Raw genomic sequence first — 13292 nt, 5'->3', positions numbered from 1 at the left:
CAGCGGTCGGCGGATTATCCACAACACGTGAAGGCTATTGAAATAAGCGAGAAGGTTTCTCGCGGAACCTAAGGTTTTCCGCGATACTTCTTGCTCGCCTCCCTAGTGACTTCTTAGCAGCCATTAGCATTCGTATCCTGTCAAGGCAGTGCTGTTTGGTGGTCAGCACCACTCCTTGACTTAAAGTTTGATGGATACGTCGTAGTTTGGCGGCTATTCGCCGCACTGCGGGCGTGTTGGCCGCCCTGTAATCCATCACACATTGGATACGAGACGCGTGTTGTCTCGCCGACGTGATCTTAGCCTCCATATTGTATACACGCCGTTCAATCCACAAACTACTTACTCTCTAGACGTTTCACGCAGATGATCAAGGTCAAAGTCGCTTTTGTAGTTCATTGTTTCGTCCTATAGGGGTCTCTGCAGATATTATAGGTTATGTCGATTGTTGATTGTTTACATTTTTCCTTTGGAAGGAATTTGATACGTATTATTTTTATTAGTGTTCTCCGATAAGTTAGTTTGTATCTCATATAAACATATTTATCCAGTGTTATTACATTCTTACATTTAATATTTTTTCATCATTCTTAGTGAACTTCGTTTTCAACCATGTCGTGTAGGAAATGCTGCATTTCAAAGTGTTCAGCATCTGCACCGCTACACAAATTTCCAAATCCTGGAAAATATCTACAAAAATTCAGAATATGGGTGCACTCTATCAATGACAGGGATATCAATGAAATGGACCCAGTAATGGTGTATCACTCTGAAAGAATTTGTCATAAACATTTCGATGCTAAATACCATTCATCGATGTCGAGTAGACTTCAAACAATGGCTGTGCCTACATTATTTTTGAGAGGTAAGAAAAACATTTCCATTCAATTCTTGAACGTCCAAACAATAAAACAATTCAGGTAAAATTATTCTTCTCGTCATTAACAGTCAGTTCTGACATCTCAATCCTCATATTAGCGTGACTTCTGAGATGCGTAAAAATCTCAATTTGAATATTTCATTGCCACAATTATTTTGAACCTTCATCTAAGCAGTTTTTAATAAGTTTGCCTACTATTTTATTTTCAGATGAAATTGATCTATTCGATCCAGATCAGCCGTCAACTTCTTCAACCGTGCCATTGACATTGGTTTTGGAACCGGATTCCTCTAATGGTATGTACTGGTTTGGTTATTTCTTCATTACCATATCTTGCGTTTTCACGAATTATTGGTGGAGTAATTGACATTATTCTTTTTCAGAAAATGCTATTGGTTGTCTGATCAGGAAAAGTATAATATGTTCAAATTGCAAAAACACAATGTTTTCAACCAATTATGAATCTGATGCAAATAGATGGTGGTGGCTGGGCTAGAAGGCTTTGTTACCCGTCCCCTTCATTTGTTTCATGTTTTTATGATATTTATAAAATTATACACTTTTGTTTTGATAGACAACCACATTCAAGAACACTGGTTTATTTAATCAAACAAATTGTTAATGCACAAGTTGATTTTGAATTTTTAACATGTGAAAATCAACATAAATTAAGCGTTATTGATTTGATTTTGAGAATTGCAATTAGAACCATATTGCACCATTTCTGTAAAAGTGTGAATAAAATTATGCAAGGAAAATCCATACCCTATACTGGTACTAATTCAGTTAAGATTCAGGCATATAAAATCTATTTAAATAGAATTAAAAAAAAACTGAAAAAGCCACCACATGTAAAAGTTTAGGTGCTTGATATTATATTATTGTTTTATTTGATTAACCTGTTTTATTTACTATGCCAAACTTTATAACATTACAATTATTTACCCTTTATATGCGAATTATGTTTCATGAACTGTTACATATGAATATTATTTCTATCTTGCTATTGGAATCAACCATAGCAATGACTTTATATCGTTAATTTTTGAAATTGACTGCTTCCTTCCTTTTTTTGGAAGATTCCCACATTTCTTGTATCGAGATGGAGTAGTAGAAAGCCAAAAACTTTCTATCCCAAAGACTTTATTTTGATTTCAGTAGCAAATTAGAATATGTAACAGTTTCAAAGTAAACAACGGTTGAGCTAATAAACTATGAGATTGGAACCTTTGGTGAAAAGTTGAAACTTCTCCTAGAGATCAATTACCCTAACACCAAACTGACATTTTTTGTACTCGACGCGTGTTTCGCTAACAAGGTTAGCATCTTCATCTATCAATTGATACTGTATCAATTTTCTTCTGAAGATGCTAACCTTGTTAGCGAAAAGCGCGTCGAGTGCAAAAAATATCAGTTTGGTGTTAGGGTAATTGATCTCTAGGAAAAGTTTCCATGATTGCGTTTAAGTTTCCCGCTTATTTGTTTAGTTCCGATTCTAAGTTATAGAGGGAGCTGAAAATCGTTGCCAGCTGACAGCATTGTCGTCAACTACGCATGCTCATAATTTGACAAATCGTTGCTGTGACATCTACAGGTTGAAACAACGAACTACAAAAGCACCTTCGACCAATACCATTGCCGTGGGGAGTCTATATAGTAGGTGGTTTGTGGTTCAATCTTCCAAATCGCAAGGCCGAGATTTCGTCCTTTCGATTCGGAAAGCGATTGGACGACGCTATACACGGCGGTGTTGATTTGCCAGATGTCAGCCTCTTCTGTTAGAACACTATAAACCTCCGCATCCAAACAAGCCACTTCTTGTGGCTTCAGGGGCCTAATTCTGTGGAGCGCCCAGCGTGTTCTGATTGTCGATTCCATTGGTATTTCCTTCCTGAGATGATGCATTAGTCTTGTATTGTTTAATATTACATTTTATATCATGTTGACTTCAAAACAGTGAAACAAAAGTTTCAATTTATAAATATTGAATTGACGGAAATTATATGTTATGAAACATATTGTTACTTGAATTGAAGGGGTTATATTTTTAGGAGTGATTAATTTTTTGGAAAAGAAAGTTTTTGGCTTTCTACTACTCCATCTGATACAAAAAAAAGGGATGAGAGAATCTTCCAAAGAAAGGAAGGAAGTAATCAATTTGAAACTTTACACATTCATGTATACACATTCATGTATACACATTCATGTATAGAGTTTCAAATTGATTACTTCCTTTCTTTCTTTGGAAGATTCTCTCATCCCTTTTTTTTTGTATCAGATGGAGTAGTAGAAAGCCAAAAACTTTCTTTCCCAAAAAAATATTGTTACTGTTTAGTTTACAGAAAAGTATTATTCTTCAAATAATATTTGACCTCTAAAGGTGATCCACGATTGTCTGAAGTTGAATTCTTGGTTTAAAAATAATCAAACTGGATGCGAACCTGTTGAAAAAAATGATAACGACTGTAATAAGAATGACGGGAAACTCGTTTACTCGATTACCATACATTAAAATTCGAATCAGTTTCTAGATAAACTTTGCAATAACAAAGATGATGTTTTGGAGGTGCCTAAAATTTTTTTGTAACAGGCCAATATGGATATTTTCCGGCCAAGTATCGTATTCATCAAAATTACAAAATTTAACAAAGTCGAAGTGACAGTAGGGAGTTCAAATTTGGAGGAAAGGCAAAACATGGGAAAACGGACGATTCTTTTCTCTACATTTTTTGAGGTTTCTAAAAAAACTGATTTTTTGAAGATTTCAGAGTGGAAAATTACAAAAAATAAATAAATATGTATCACTCATTTCTTGAGCTCAAACTAAGGGATAATAAAAATGTTTATTATAGTTATCTATTAATAAAAAAAATCCATATGTTGTAATTTTTGTGTGGCCCTTTATATATAGGGTAACCAGCAAGAAACGAGATGGTCCCTGAAAGCTACACGAAATATATTCTCAATGATATTTCATGTCAACCAATATCTGTAGGTGCCTTATTTCCACATTCCAAAATTATTTTCAAATATTCAGAGTATCCCTAAAAAGGTAGTAAATCATAGTTGTGATTTTTCAAATAGAACATTCCCTTTTCCGTTTCATTTCTGAAGTCTACTATAAATCCTATGAATACTTTTATTAAGAATTGAAGGGGTTATATTTTTTAGGAGTGATTCATTTTTGGGAAAGACAGTTTTTGGCTTTCTACTACTCCATCTTGATACAAAAAAGAAAAAGAAGGATAGGGGAGTCTTCCAAAGAAAGGAAGGACGTAACTCTATACACGGATGTGTAGATCATGCAAAGAATTAACTTTCAGACACAAACTGAAAGCAAGTCCTCCTGAAACAACTAATTTCATATAAACACTGAATTATACGAAAAAAAAATCTTTCGAAACAAATACTTCTATATGAACACTGAATTATACAGAAGATACTTTTCTCTACTCAGAGAAAAGTATCTCCTGTATAATTCAGTGTTCATATAGAAGTATTTGTTTCGAAATAATTTTTTCTTTCGTATAATTCAATGTTTATATGAAAGTAGCTGTTTCAGGAGGACTTTCTTTCAGTTTGTGTCTGAAAGTTACTTCTTTGCATGATCTACACATCCATGTATAGAGTTACTTCCTTCCTTTCTTTGGAAGACTCCCTCATCGTTCTTTTTCTTTTTTGTATCAAGATGGAGTAGTAGAAAGCCAAAAACTTTCTTTCCCAAAAACTTTTATTAAGGTTATCCAAATCTAAATACGGCCCAAGAACTGAAGGTAAACGACCATAGACAACGACGTATGTTCACTGAATGGTTTCTGGAGCAGTTGGCAACTCACCCTAATTTTCATCGATAATGGGCGATGAGGCCCATTTCTGGATGAATGGGTACGTGAACAAACAAAAATGTCGAATTTGGGACGATACCGATCCAAATAAGATCCAATAGCGTCCAATCTATCTCGAAAAAGGCACTGTTTGGTATGAATTTTGGGATGGCGGCGTCATCGGTCCATATTTCTTTGCAAACGACGCCGACGTTGGCCAGGCCATCACTGTCAACGGCGAGCACTACAGGTCGATGATTACCAACTTCTTTTGGCCTGAATTGGATGATCGGGACACCAACGACCTGTGGTTTCAACAGAACGGCGCTACGTTCTACACAGTTCAAGTCACATTAAATATTCTGTTCGAGCGATTTGAGGGATGGTTATCCCACGTGAAGTTGATGTGAACTGGCCACCGAGGTCGCGCGATTTGACCCCGTTAGACTTTTTCTTGTGAGGTTTTCTCAACTCGCAAGTAAATGTAAATAAGACACAAACCACGGCGGTCTTCAAAGCAATCAATCAAATTCAGCTTGATTTATGCGCCAGAGTCATGGATAATTGGATGATTCCGATGCGTTCAACCCGTGGCGTAAATTTGAACGATGCTATATTCCACAAATAATGTCATCAATAGATCTTTCAAACGAATGAACAATGTCGATAATATCTCACACACACTTTGTATTGTATAAAGATAGGAAACTTAATGAAAGACTTGATACATAATTGTGATGCTCTGTTTGGAACCTTTGGTGTAGTAATGAATATTACTGGAGTTTTACCCCAACACCAAAACGTTATTTTCAACACCTCGACACCTATTTTGATCACCAAGTGATCATCTTCAAAATATTATTATTGATGTTTCACATTTGCCAGACGTCCCGTGACGGCTCACAATTGTTTTATTTGCGTCTCTGATGATATCTACTTATGAATAAATTCACTCACTCAACACTCATTCATGTCTCTGTTTATCCATACTGGTAAGTCCTAGGAAGCTAAAATTTGGTATTTGATGCTTCTTAGGTCTTAGATGAGCACTAAGAAAGGATTGTCGAATATTCCAGTTGGGAGCCCCCCTGTGGGGGTAAGAGGGGTGCGTTTACATATGATGTTTTCCTTTTCATCACTGTTTCTACGTACCGCTATTTTTCGGAGCGTAACGCCGAGCCAGTGGAAGAAAATCGCACAGTCGCTTGCGCATGGCGACGCGTCGCCAAGCCAGCAATCGGTTTCAAGTACGGCTATAGATGTTCAACATCAAAAATAATTTACCTGACAATCATCGATTCAGCTGAACTCTCATGAATATCGAAGCTTTAATTTCTCAATATTATGTAAACATTTTGTTGAAAAAATAATATTAAAAAAGTAATGTTCCCGTAATAAAGAAGAAACATCAAAAATTAAAATTTTGAATTTTTGGGGTTTTCCCGTATATCTTCGGAACCAAAAGTGCTACAGTAGTTTTCTGATCTACTCTCTATCTCTCACTCACCTTGTTTGAGATCTCCATGCATATTCGGAATTATTTTTTTGAATAATTCAAGAGTTTCGTCTATCATTATCCGTGTCATTATTAAAATGAATAATCAGTGGGATGAAGATTTGCTAAGTATATGGTGAATCAAAAATATTTCTCTTTGTTTGGGATACTTGCAATATATTTCACATTTTTAAAAACATTTTTGCTGCGAATTCATTGACATCATACAAAAACATTTCTGTATTTACATTTCACTTTTTTCTATTCCCTAATGTCCTTATATTTTAAGAATGATCTATACAGTCACAGTCCGTCATCCGCATCGTTGGAAATCTCAACACAAAATGACTGAACTTCAAGTGGATTTTCCTCGCAACTCTGGCATCCATTGATGACTGCTTTACAAAGACTAGAGAGTAAAATCACTTTTGGTGAGAATGCAACTTCTTTCTTCTTCGGGCGTATCACGCCCTTCATATTCGAAGAGAATATTTCCATTACATTACTTCAAAATGAATTATTATAATGGATATTTGAAAAACAAATACGAAACAGATGAAACAGTGAAATATGATAAATGATAGTCCCTCGAGATTGTAGCTGATAATAGTTGAAATATTGAAGTACAAAGTCTGAATTCTAATTAATAAATAGTTTTAATGAGTTGTACTCATTTTGGTATGAGTGTAGTCAAATTGAACTGTCAAAAAATGCAAAAATTTATTGTATTATAAATTTGAAATTGTATTGAATATCATTCGTTTTTGTGATAGTTGTTTATTATGAATAACAATATTTTTAATGAAAATAAAAATAGTTATTTATGTATCAAGGGAATTAGGAGGGCCTTGATTACCGATGGCAAAGTTTGCGTCCCGAGGGCCTCTGGCCCGAGGGACAGCAATTGCCTGAGGTTATTAAGGCTCATTAATTCCCGTGGTACATAGATAATTTTATTTCTGACCGATTTCAATAAAATTTTGTTCATTTTTGAAACGGAAAAATGTACCAATTCATTACCTTCCCGGTATATTTGAATCAGGTACCGTTGATTATAGTAGAGTTTTCTTGTTGCTAGGTTGTTGCTATGTTACTTGTTTATAAACAGAACTTTGTTATCAAGCTGTGTTTGCGGTGAAAACGTGTTTTCTACCCCAAATATAATGGAGGATATTTTGAAAAAAGCTGAACAAGCAAGAGAATCATTAATTCCATCGAAAAGTGAAGCCGTATACCAAAAAGAATACAAGATATATCTGGACTGGCTGACACGGAAAAATGTTATGCCAAAAGATGTCACTGAAACTGTATTTCTGGCATATTTTCAAGAACTGGTAAGGAATTTTCTATGTTTTTCGGTAGATTTGGTAGTAATTGTGTTTATTCGTTTCAGTCAGAAACGTATAGTCCGAATTCTTTATGGACTAAATGGTCAATGCTAAAATCGATGGTGACTATACATGAGAAGCGAGATATCACCAAGTTCAATGAACTACAGGCTTTTTTGAAACGGAAGAGTAAGAGTTATAAGCCGAAAAAGTCTGCTGTTTTATCTCCTAAAGATGTTATCAGATTCCTATAGGACGCTCCTAATGATATTCATTTATTGCATAAGGTAATTTTTTTCTTATTTTCCTTTTTGTGTGTATTTATTTCCTTTTTTTTGTTATAGGTTGTTTTGATTATGGGTTATTTTGGAGGATGCAGAAGTCAGGAACTTTTGAATATGAAGATATCGGATATAGAGGACCGGGATTCCGTTATGGTAGTGAACGTACCGGAAAGTAAAACTGGTGTATCGAAGAAATTTACAGTTGTGGATGAAAAAGAGTTCTCCGCTTTGCCTTTATTAAGACTTTATATGTCTTTGCGTCCTAAAAGTATTGAACGATTTTTTTTGAGCTTCCGACAAAATAAATGTACATCTCAGCCAATTGGAAAAAAAATATGTTTGGGAAAATCCCCAGCAAAATCGCAATGTATTTAGGATTGCCAAACTCATCTTTCTATACGGGACATTGCCTTCGTCGCACTTCTGCTACTGCTCTAGCCAATGCAGGAGCAACTATGACTAACTTAAAAAGACACGGAGGTTGGAAAAGTTCCACGGTGGCGGAGGGGTATTTGGAAGATAGCATCGAATTGAGAAATAAAACGGCGCGTATGTTGTCTACTTGTCATCAGAAGAGGCAGGTACCTCGACTGTAGTGAACAGAAGCTCCAGCCATACAAAAGAAGAAATTGTTTCCAGTGGCGGAAGTAATTTTCAGGGAACATTTCAAAATTGTACATTTATTATTTGTAATGACGTGAATAAATAAAATATGGTTCAGTTTTCATTTCTATTAATTTTTACTTGTGAAAGGTAGAGGGAATTATAAAATCTATAATGTCCCAAGGGAGTTATGACCCTCTTTATTGATAGCGTAACTATGACGATATAAGCTTATAATATCCCGGTCAGAAATGAAAATCTTAATTACCTGTGAATATCTACTGCCACATTCTCAATCACCTTTTTAAATAGACATTATCTACAGGTGTATATGCTAAATGAATAATGCATAAACGCGTTGTTTTTAAATACTTTCAGTAACTGATTCCACTCATACATTTCACTGGTTATTTTGCCACAGCAATTTGAGTATATTTGGACTGTTAGATATGGTTTTATTAAAACTCTTCAAACTGGGAATTTAGTTATTTTATTTTTCAAAATCATTTATAGCCCTTCTTTGTCTTCGTAGATCAGTTTTGATAACAGAGTAGGTAGGTACTCAAAATCTGTTAGAAAGATACCTAACTTATCCAACTAAGTGATACTTGTGATGCACTGTTTGGAACCTTTGGTGAAGTAATGAATATTACTGGAGTTTTTTCCAACACCAAACCGTCATTTGAACACCTCTATCGTGTTTCGATCAACAAGTGATCATCTTCAAGAGGAAGATCAAACTCCTTCAACTCATCCTCTTGAAGATCGAAACACGTGTCGAGATGTTAAAATAACGATTTGGTGTTGGGAAAAAACTCCAGTAATATTCAACTAAGTGATTACGAACTAACAGGTAATTTAAAAAAATCGACGAATTCAGTTGCAATTTCATCATAACCAGGAAATTGACAGTTAAAAAAAAGTGAGAGTTGCTTTTATACTTTTTATGGCAATTATTATTAACTGACAAAGCAAATTAGTTTGTTCATTAGTACATTCAGATAACTACTTTTTCAATTTAGTTTGCCAAGTTTTCAAATTTGCTTATCACCATTTTTCAGATAATCTCTTTTCTTTTTATAAAATTACATTTCTACATCTTCAAATTTTTGAAACTGTGCTTTTATTACCATTTTGCCGTAAAATTTTATGTAGAAGATTTTTTGTTGTCTTTGTGATCAAATTATTTTTCATTTTTCGTTCTCTCTCAAAAGGCATGTTACAAGAAGAATAACTGCAAAAAAGTGTCTTGCAATTTTTCTTGATTTGGCCAAGGCCTTTGATACAATTTCTCATGAAGCACTCTTGAATAAACTGAATTTATATGGAATACGAGGACCAGCAAATAATATTTTTAGAGATTATCTTTCTTGTAGAACCCAACGGGTCAAAATAGGTAACAATGTTAGTGAACTGGCTAAAATCTCTAGTGGCGTACCTCAAGGTACCGTTTTAGGCCCAATACTATTTTTAGCATATATTAATAGTTTAAGTCGCATAAATAATTTCAAAGGGCACCTCATATCATATGCTGACGATACTGCAATTATCTGTACAGGTGATACATGGCAACAGGTATATAAAGTAGCAGAAGAATGTTTGAGTAAAATACAAATTTGGTTAAGTAACAATCTTCTCAACCTTAATGTTGAAAAATCGAAATTTATTACTTTCACTCTTCTGAGCAACCACCAACCTGTCCAACAAAAAATTTATTTACATATGCCAAAGTGTTCTGAAACCATTTGTGAATGTCCATATATTGAAAAAGTAACAAAACTAAAGTATTTAGGAGTTGTAATGGACCAACATCTGAGATGGGATGAACATTTGCAATATATAGTAAAAAGACTTAGACATCTTAGCTATAAAATGTATGAACTCAGGGATATACTCACAAAAAAAAGCTTAATTATTGTTTACAAATCTCTTGTTGAGTCAGTTATACGATATTGTATCACAGTGTGGGGTGGAATGTTTGAGAATGTGCTAAATATTGTACAGGTGCTCCAGAATACAGTTATAAAAATAATGTTGAAAAAAAACAGACAATTTCATACAGAAAAACTCTATTCTGAAACTAATCTGCTTGATATAAGAAGTTTGTATGCACACCAGTGTCTTATATGGATATACTCAAACAATATCAATTATTCTAAGGCAAATACAAAGTACACCAGAAATGTACATAATTTATCCATTGATATACCTCTTTACAAAAAAAGTCATACCCAACGTTCGGTTTACTATTTCGCTCCAAAACTGTATAACATGCTTCCCCTTGAAATAAAGATAAATACCACATTTTTAAAGTATAAAAAAAATACAAAAGAATTCATAATTTTAAATAATACCCGTATAAACAGTTTATTCAAACATACCCAATAACCCAGAAATATCACTCAGTACATTTTCTAATCTTCCAATGTGTCTTTCAGTGTATGTGTACCTATTTCCAATATTATGTAAACCTTGATGTATAGATAATTATAGGTACTTATTCTCATAAAATATACCAGCTTCCTCTGTCTATTCACTAATACAACTGCAACAGTTATTCAATCTTTTGTTACCTTTGTGCCTGATATATTTTTAAAGTACTTCCACAGGGAGACAGACGAAAGCACATTACAAGCCACCTGCGCTTAGGCTGCTTTCCTCAAACTCCTAGTGGTACTAACCATAATATTAATAAATTGTATATTAACATATTCCAAATAAAATTGAATTGAATTGAATTGAATTCCTACATTATTAGTAATTTTTTAGGGACATCTTGAAATACTTCAATTTTTATTTGAGAAATGGCATTATCTGATATGAAAATAGCATCTTCACTTCAACCTACTAAAAAAATAGATCTAAATAAATTGTGTTCCAGTTTAATTCATTTGAAAGGTATTTCTATTATTGACACAGTCATAATTTTTAATGGTGTTGATTGTTCATCTATAACATTGAATACTATATTGAACCGTGGAACTGTATGATTTCAGATATTTATTTTACCAAACATGTTATCTTAAATTGATTAGTGAAACCAATTCTGTTCATAACAATAGATTCAGGTCTTTAAAGTGATAATGACACATTTGAATAAAACACTAAGATTTGAAATTTCTCTAATATTACGTAATTGTAATCAAAAACAATGTAGAAAGAGTTGGCGGCGGATAAGGTATGCTTGCGAGAAACGAAGAAAACGTCAGGTATTTTGGTAAAACAATTTATGGCTTTTCCATCACGATAATGCACCAGCTCGCTCGTCATTGCTTATTTTTTGGCCAAAAACAACCCAGTTATCATGCCTCAGCCACCGTATTCAACAGATTCCCAAGATTGAAGAGACACATTAGAGGAAGGCGTTTTGAGAATATTGAGGGGATAAAAACTAAATAGCTGAGGGAGCTCAGGGACATACCAAAAAGTGCATATCAGAACTGCTTCGAGGATCGAAGAAAACGCTGGCACAAGTATATGATATTTGAGGGGGACTACTTTGAAGGAGACAAAATTGATATCGTTGAAATAAAAATCAAGTTATTTTTTGAACCGACAGCGTATTTATGAAGACTTTTTATTGATGTTGATAACTTTAATCCTTTCTTCTGAAGTTTTGTAAATGTTTTGTATTACGGGAGTGGTAAAGAGCTTTTTTTCCAAAGAAAGTTGATGTGGAGGAATCATTATTGATTGAATTGGTATACGGTAAATACTTCCTTTGTATTTTTTTTTAGTTCGAGTGCTGTTGCCATTCTATCCAGTTGAAAATAATCCTAAAGATCGTTCCTATAAATTATTCTCTCCTAAAAATATACCTTTCCAATTTATATATTCATATTTCCTCATGCAGAATACTCATTAGTTCTGTTATTAGCCTTTTGAAACATCAATAAAGGGAACAAACTTCATTCTCTTAGTTCTTTCAACAGTTTTTGTACCTTCCAGTTGTACCTCCATTCCTGCTATCTGCCGTCATATTACAGGGTAATATGACATATAACACGTTTACCCCTTTTTTTAAACAAATTTTAAATTAATGACAATATTAATAATAATCACGAAACAAAACGCAAATTTCAACAAATCAATCATCATCTGAATCTAAATCAGTAACATAATCTTTCAAATATGTAGGTTTTCTACGATTTCCTTTCTTATTTGATCTCAATAGTACAACTTCATTTCCAAATGACTCTTCAAACTCAATGCAATTGGCTTCAGATGTAATGTTATCATAATTTAGATCGATATTTGATGAATGCAGACAGTCTGAATTACAAGAAAGAGAATGACCAGTGTCATTATCAAATTCATAATCATATATCAAAGGCAACTTATCAAAAGAACTAGTGAACTGAGTCTCATTCAAATATTTACTGTTTCTTCTAAACATTTTTCCAGTCTTATCAACCACATTGTAGGGTCTTGAATTAAGTGACCTTTCCTCCAAGTTTGATCATTCTGAACCATTAGGTACATTTAGTTTTTCCTTTTTCTCAAAAAATATTAATATTTAAGCAATTTTAAAAAAAGCTCGTTGAAGAGGAGGAAATTTCCGATAAAAAAGCCCCGACTCCTAAAACTCTATCTCCATTATTTATAATTTCAATTTGACGTTGAAAATAGGGTTCCACGCGGCTGTTACAGCATGCGCGCGCTACCTCTAAAGAGAGTTTATCAAAAGAAATAATTTTTTTATAACATAAAATGTCATTTTAAAAATTTGAAAAAATCTAGTATCTTCTTAACACTTGAATAAATCGGGTCCCGTAGAAAAAAAGTTTTATCATCATTTTTCAAAAAGTTATTCAATTGTTAACTAACAAATTTTTTCCCAATCTCCGTTGGCATAAATAATGGGATAAAAGGTATAAA

At 33.7% G+C, this 13292-nt stretch overlaps 3 protein-coding genes across 4 annotated transcripts in view; 2 read left to right on the top strand and 1 right to left on the bottom strand.

Moving 5' to 3' along the window:
- Window positions 1-13292, bottom strand: part of Agpat1 (1-Acylglycerol-3-phosphate O-acyltransferase 1) — a 75391-nt gene that overhangs the window by 56412 nt on the left and 5687 nt on the right.
- Window positions 153-1774, top strand: LOC141481460 (uncharacterized). Its single transcript, XM_074173010.1, has 3 exons — window positions 153-865; window positions 1090-1176; window positions 1264-1774. The coding sequence occupies exons 1-3, from the start codon at window positions 613-615 to the stop codon at window positions 1374-1376; spliced, it is 453 nt and encodes a 150-aa protein (XP_074029111.1). The 5' UTR covers window positions 153-612; the 3' UTR covers window positions 1377-1774.
- LOC141481459 (uncharacterized) lies at window positions 6373-8916 on the top strand. 2 transcript variants are annotated; one of them, XM_074173009.1, is made up of 3 exons: window positions 6373-7533; window positions 7593-7814; window positions 7872-8126. In XM_074173009.1, exons 1-2 carry the CDS (start codon window positions 7363-7365, stop codon window positions 7779-7781), a joined length of 360 nt encoding a protein of 119 aa, XP_074029110.1. In that variant the 5' UTR covers window positions 6373-7362; the 3' UTR covers window positions 7782-7814; window positions 7872-8126. The 2 variants fall into 2 exon arrangements, with proteins under 2 accessions (XP_074029110.1, XP_074029109.1); XM_074173008.1 differs by lacking the exon at window positions 7593-7814 and having other exon boundaries at window positions 7872-8916.

Source organism: Leptinotarsa decemlineata, unplaced genomic scaffold (genome assembly GCF_025532065.1).
Source record: "Leptinotarsa decemlineata unplaced genomic scaffold, Ldec_3_MD MMD2_tig00000199_RagTag_RagTag, whole genome shotgun sequence".
NCBI classification, from domain to species: Eukaryota; Metazoa; Arthropoda; class Insecta; order Coleoptera; family Chrysomelidae; genus Leptinotarsa; species Leptinotarsa decemlineata.
This window is presented reverse-complemented; position numbering and strand designations above follow the sequence as displayed.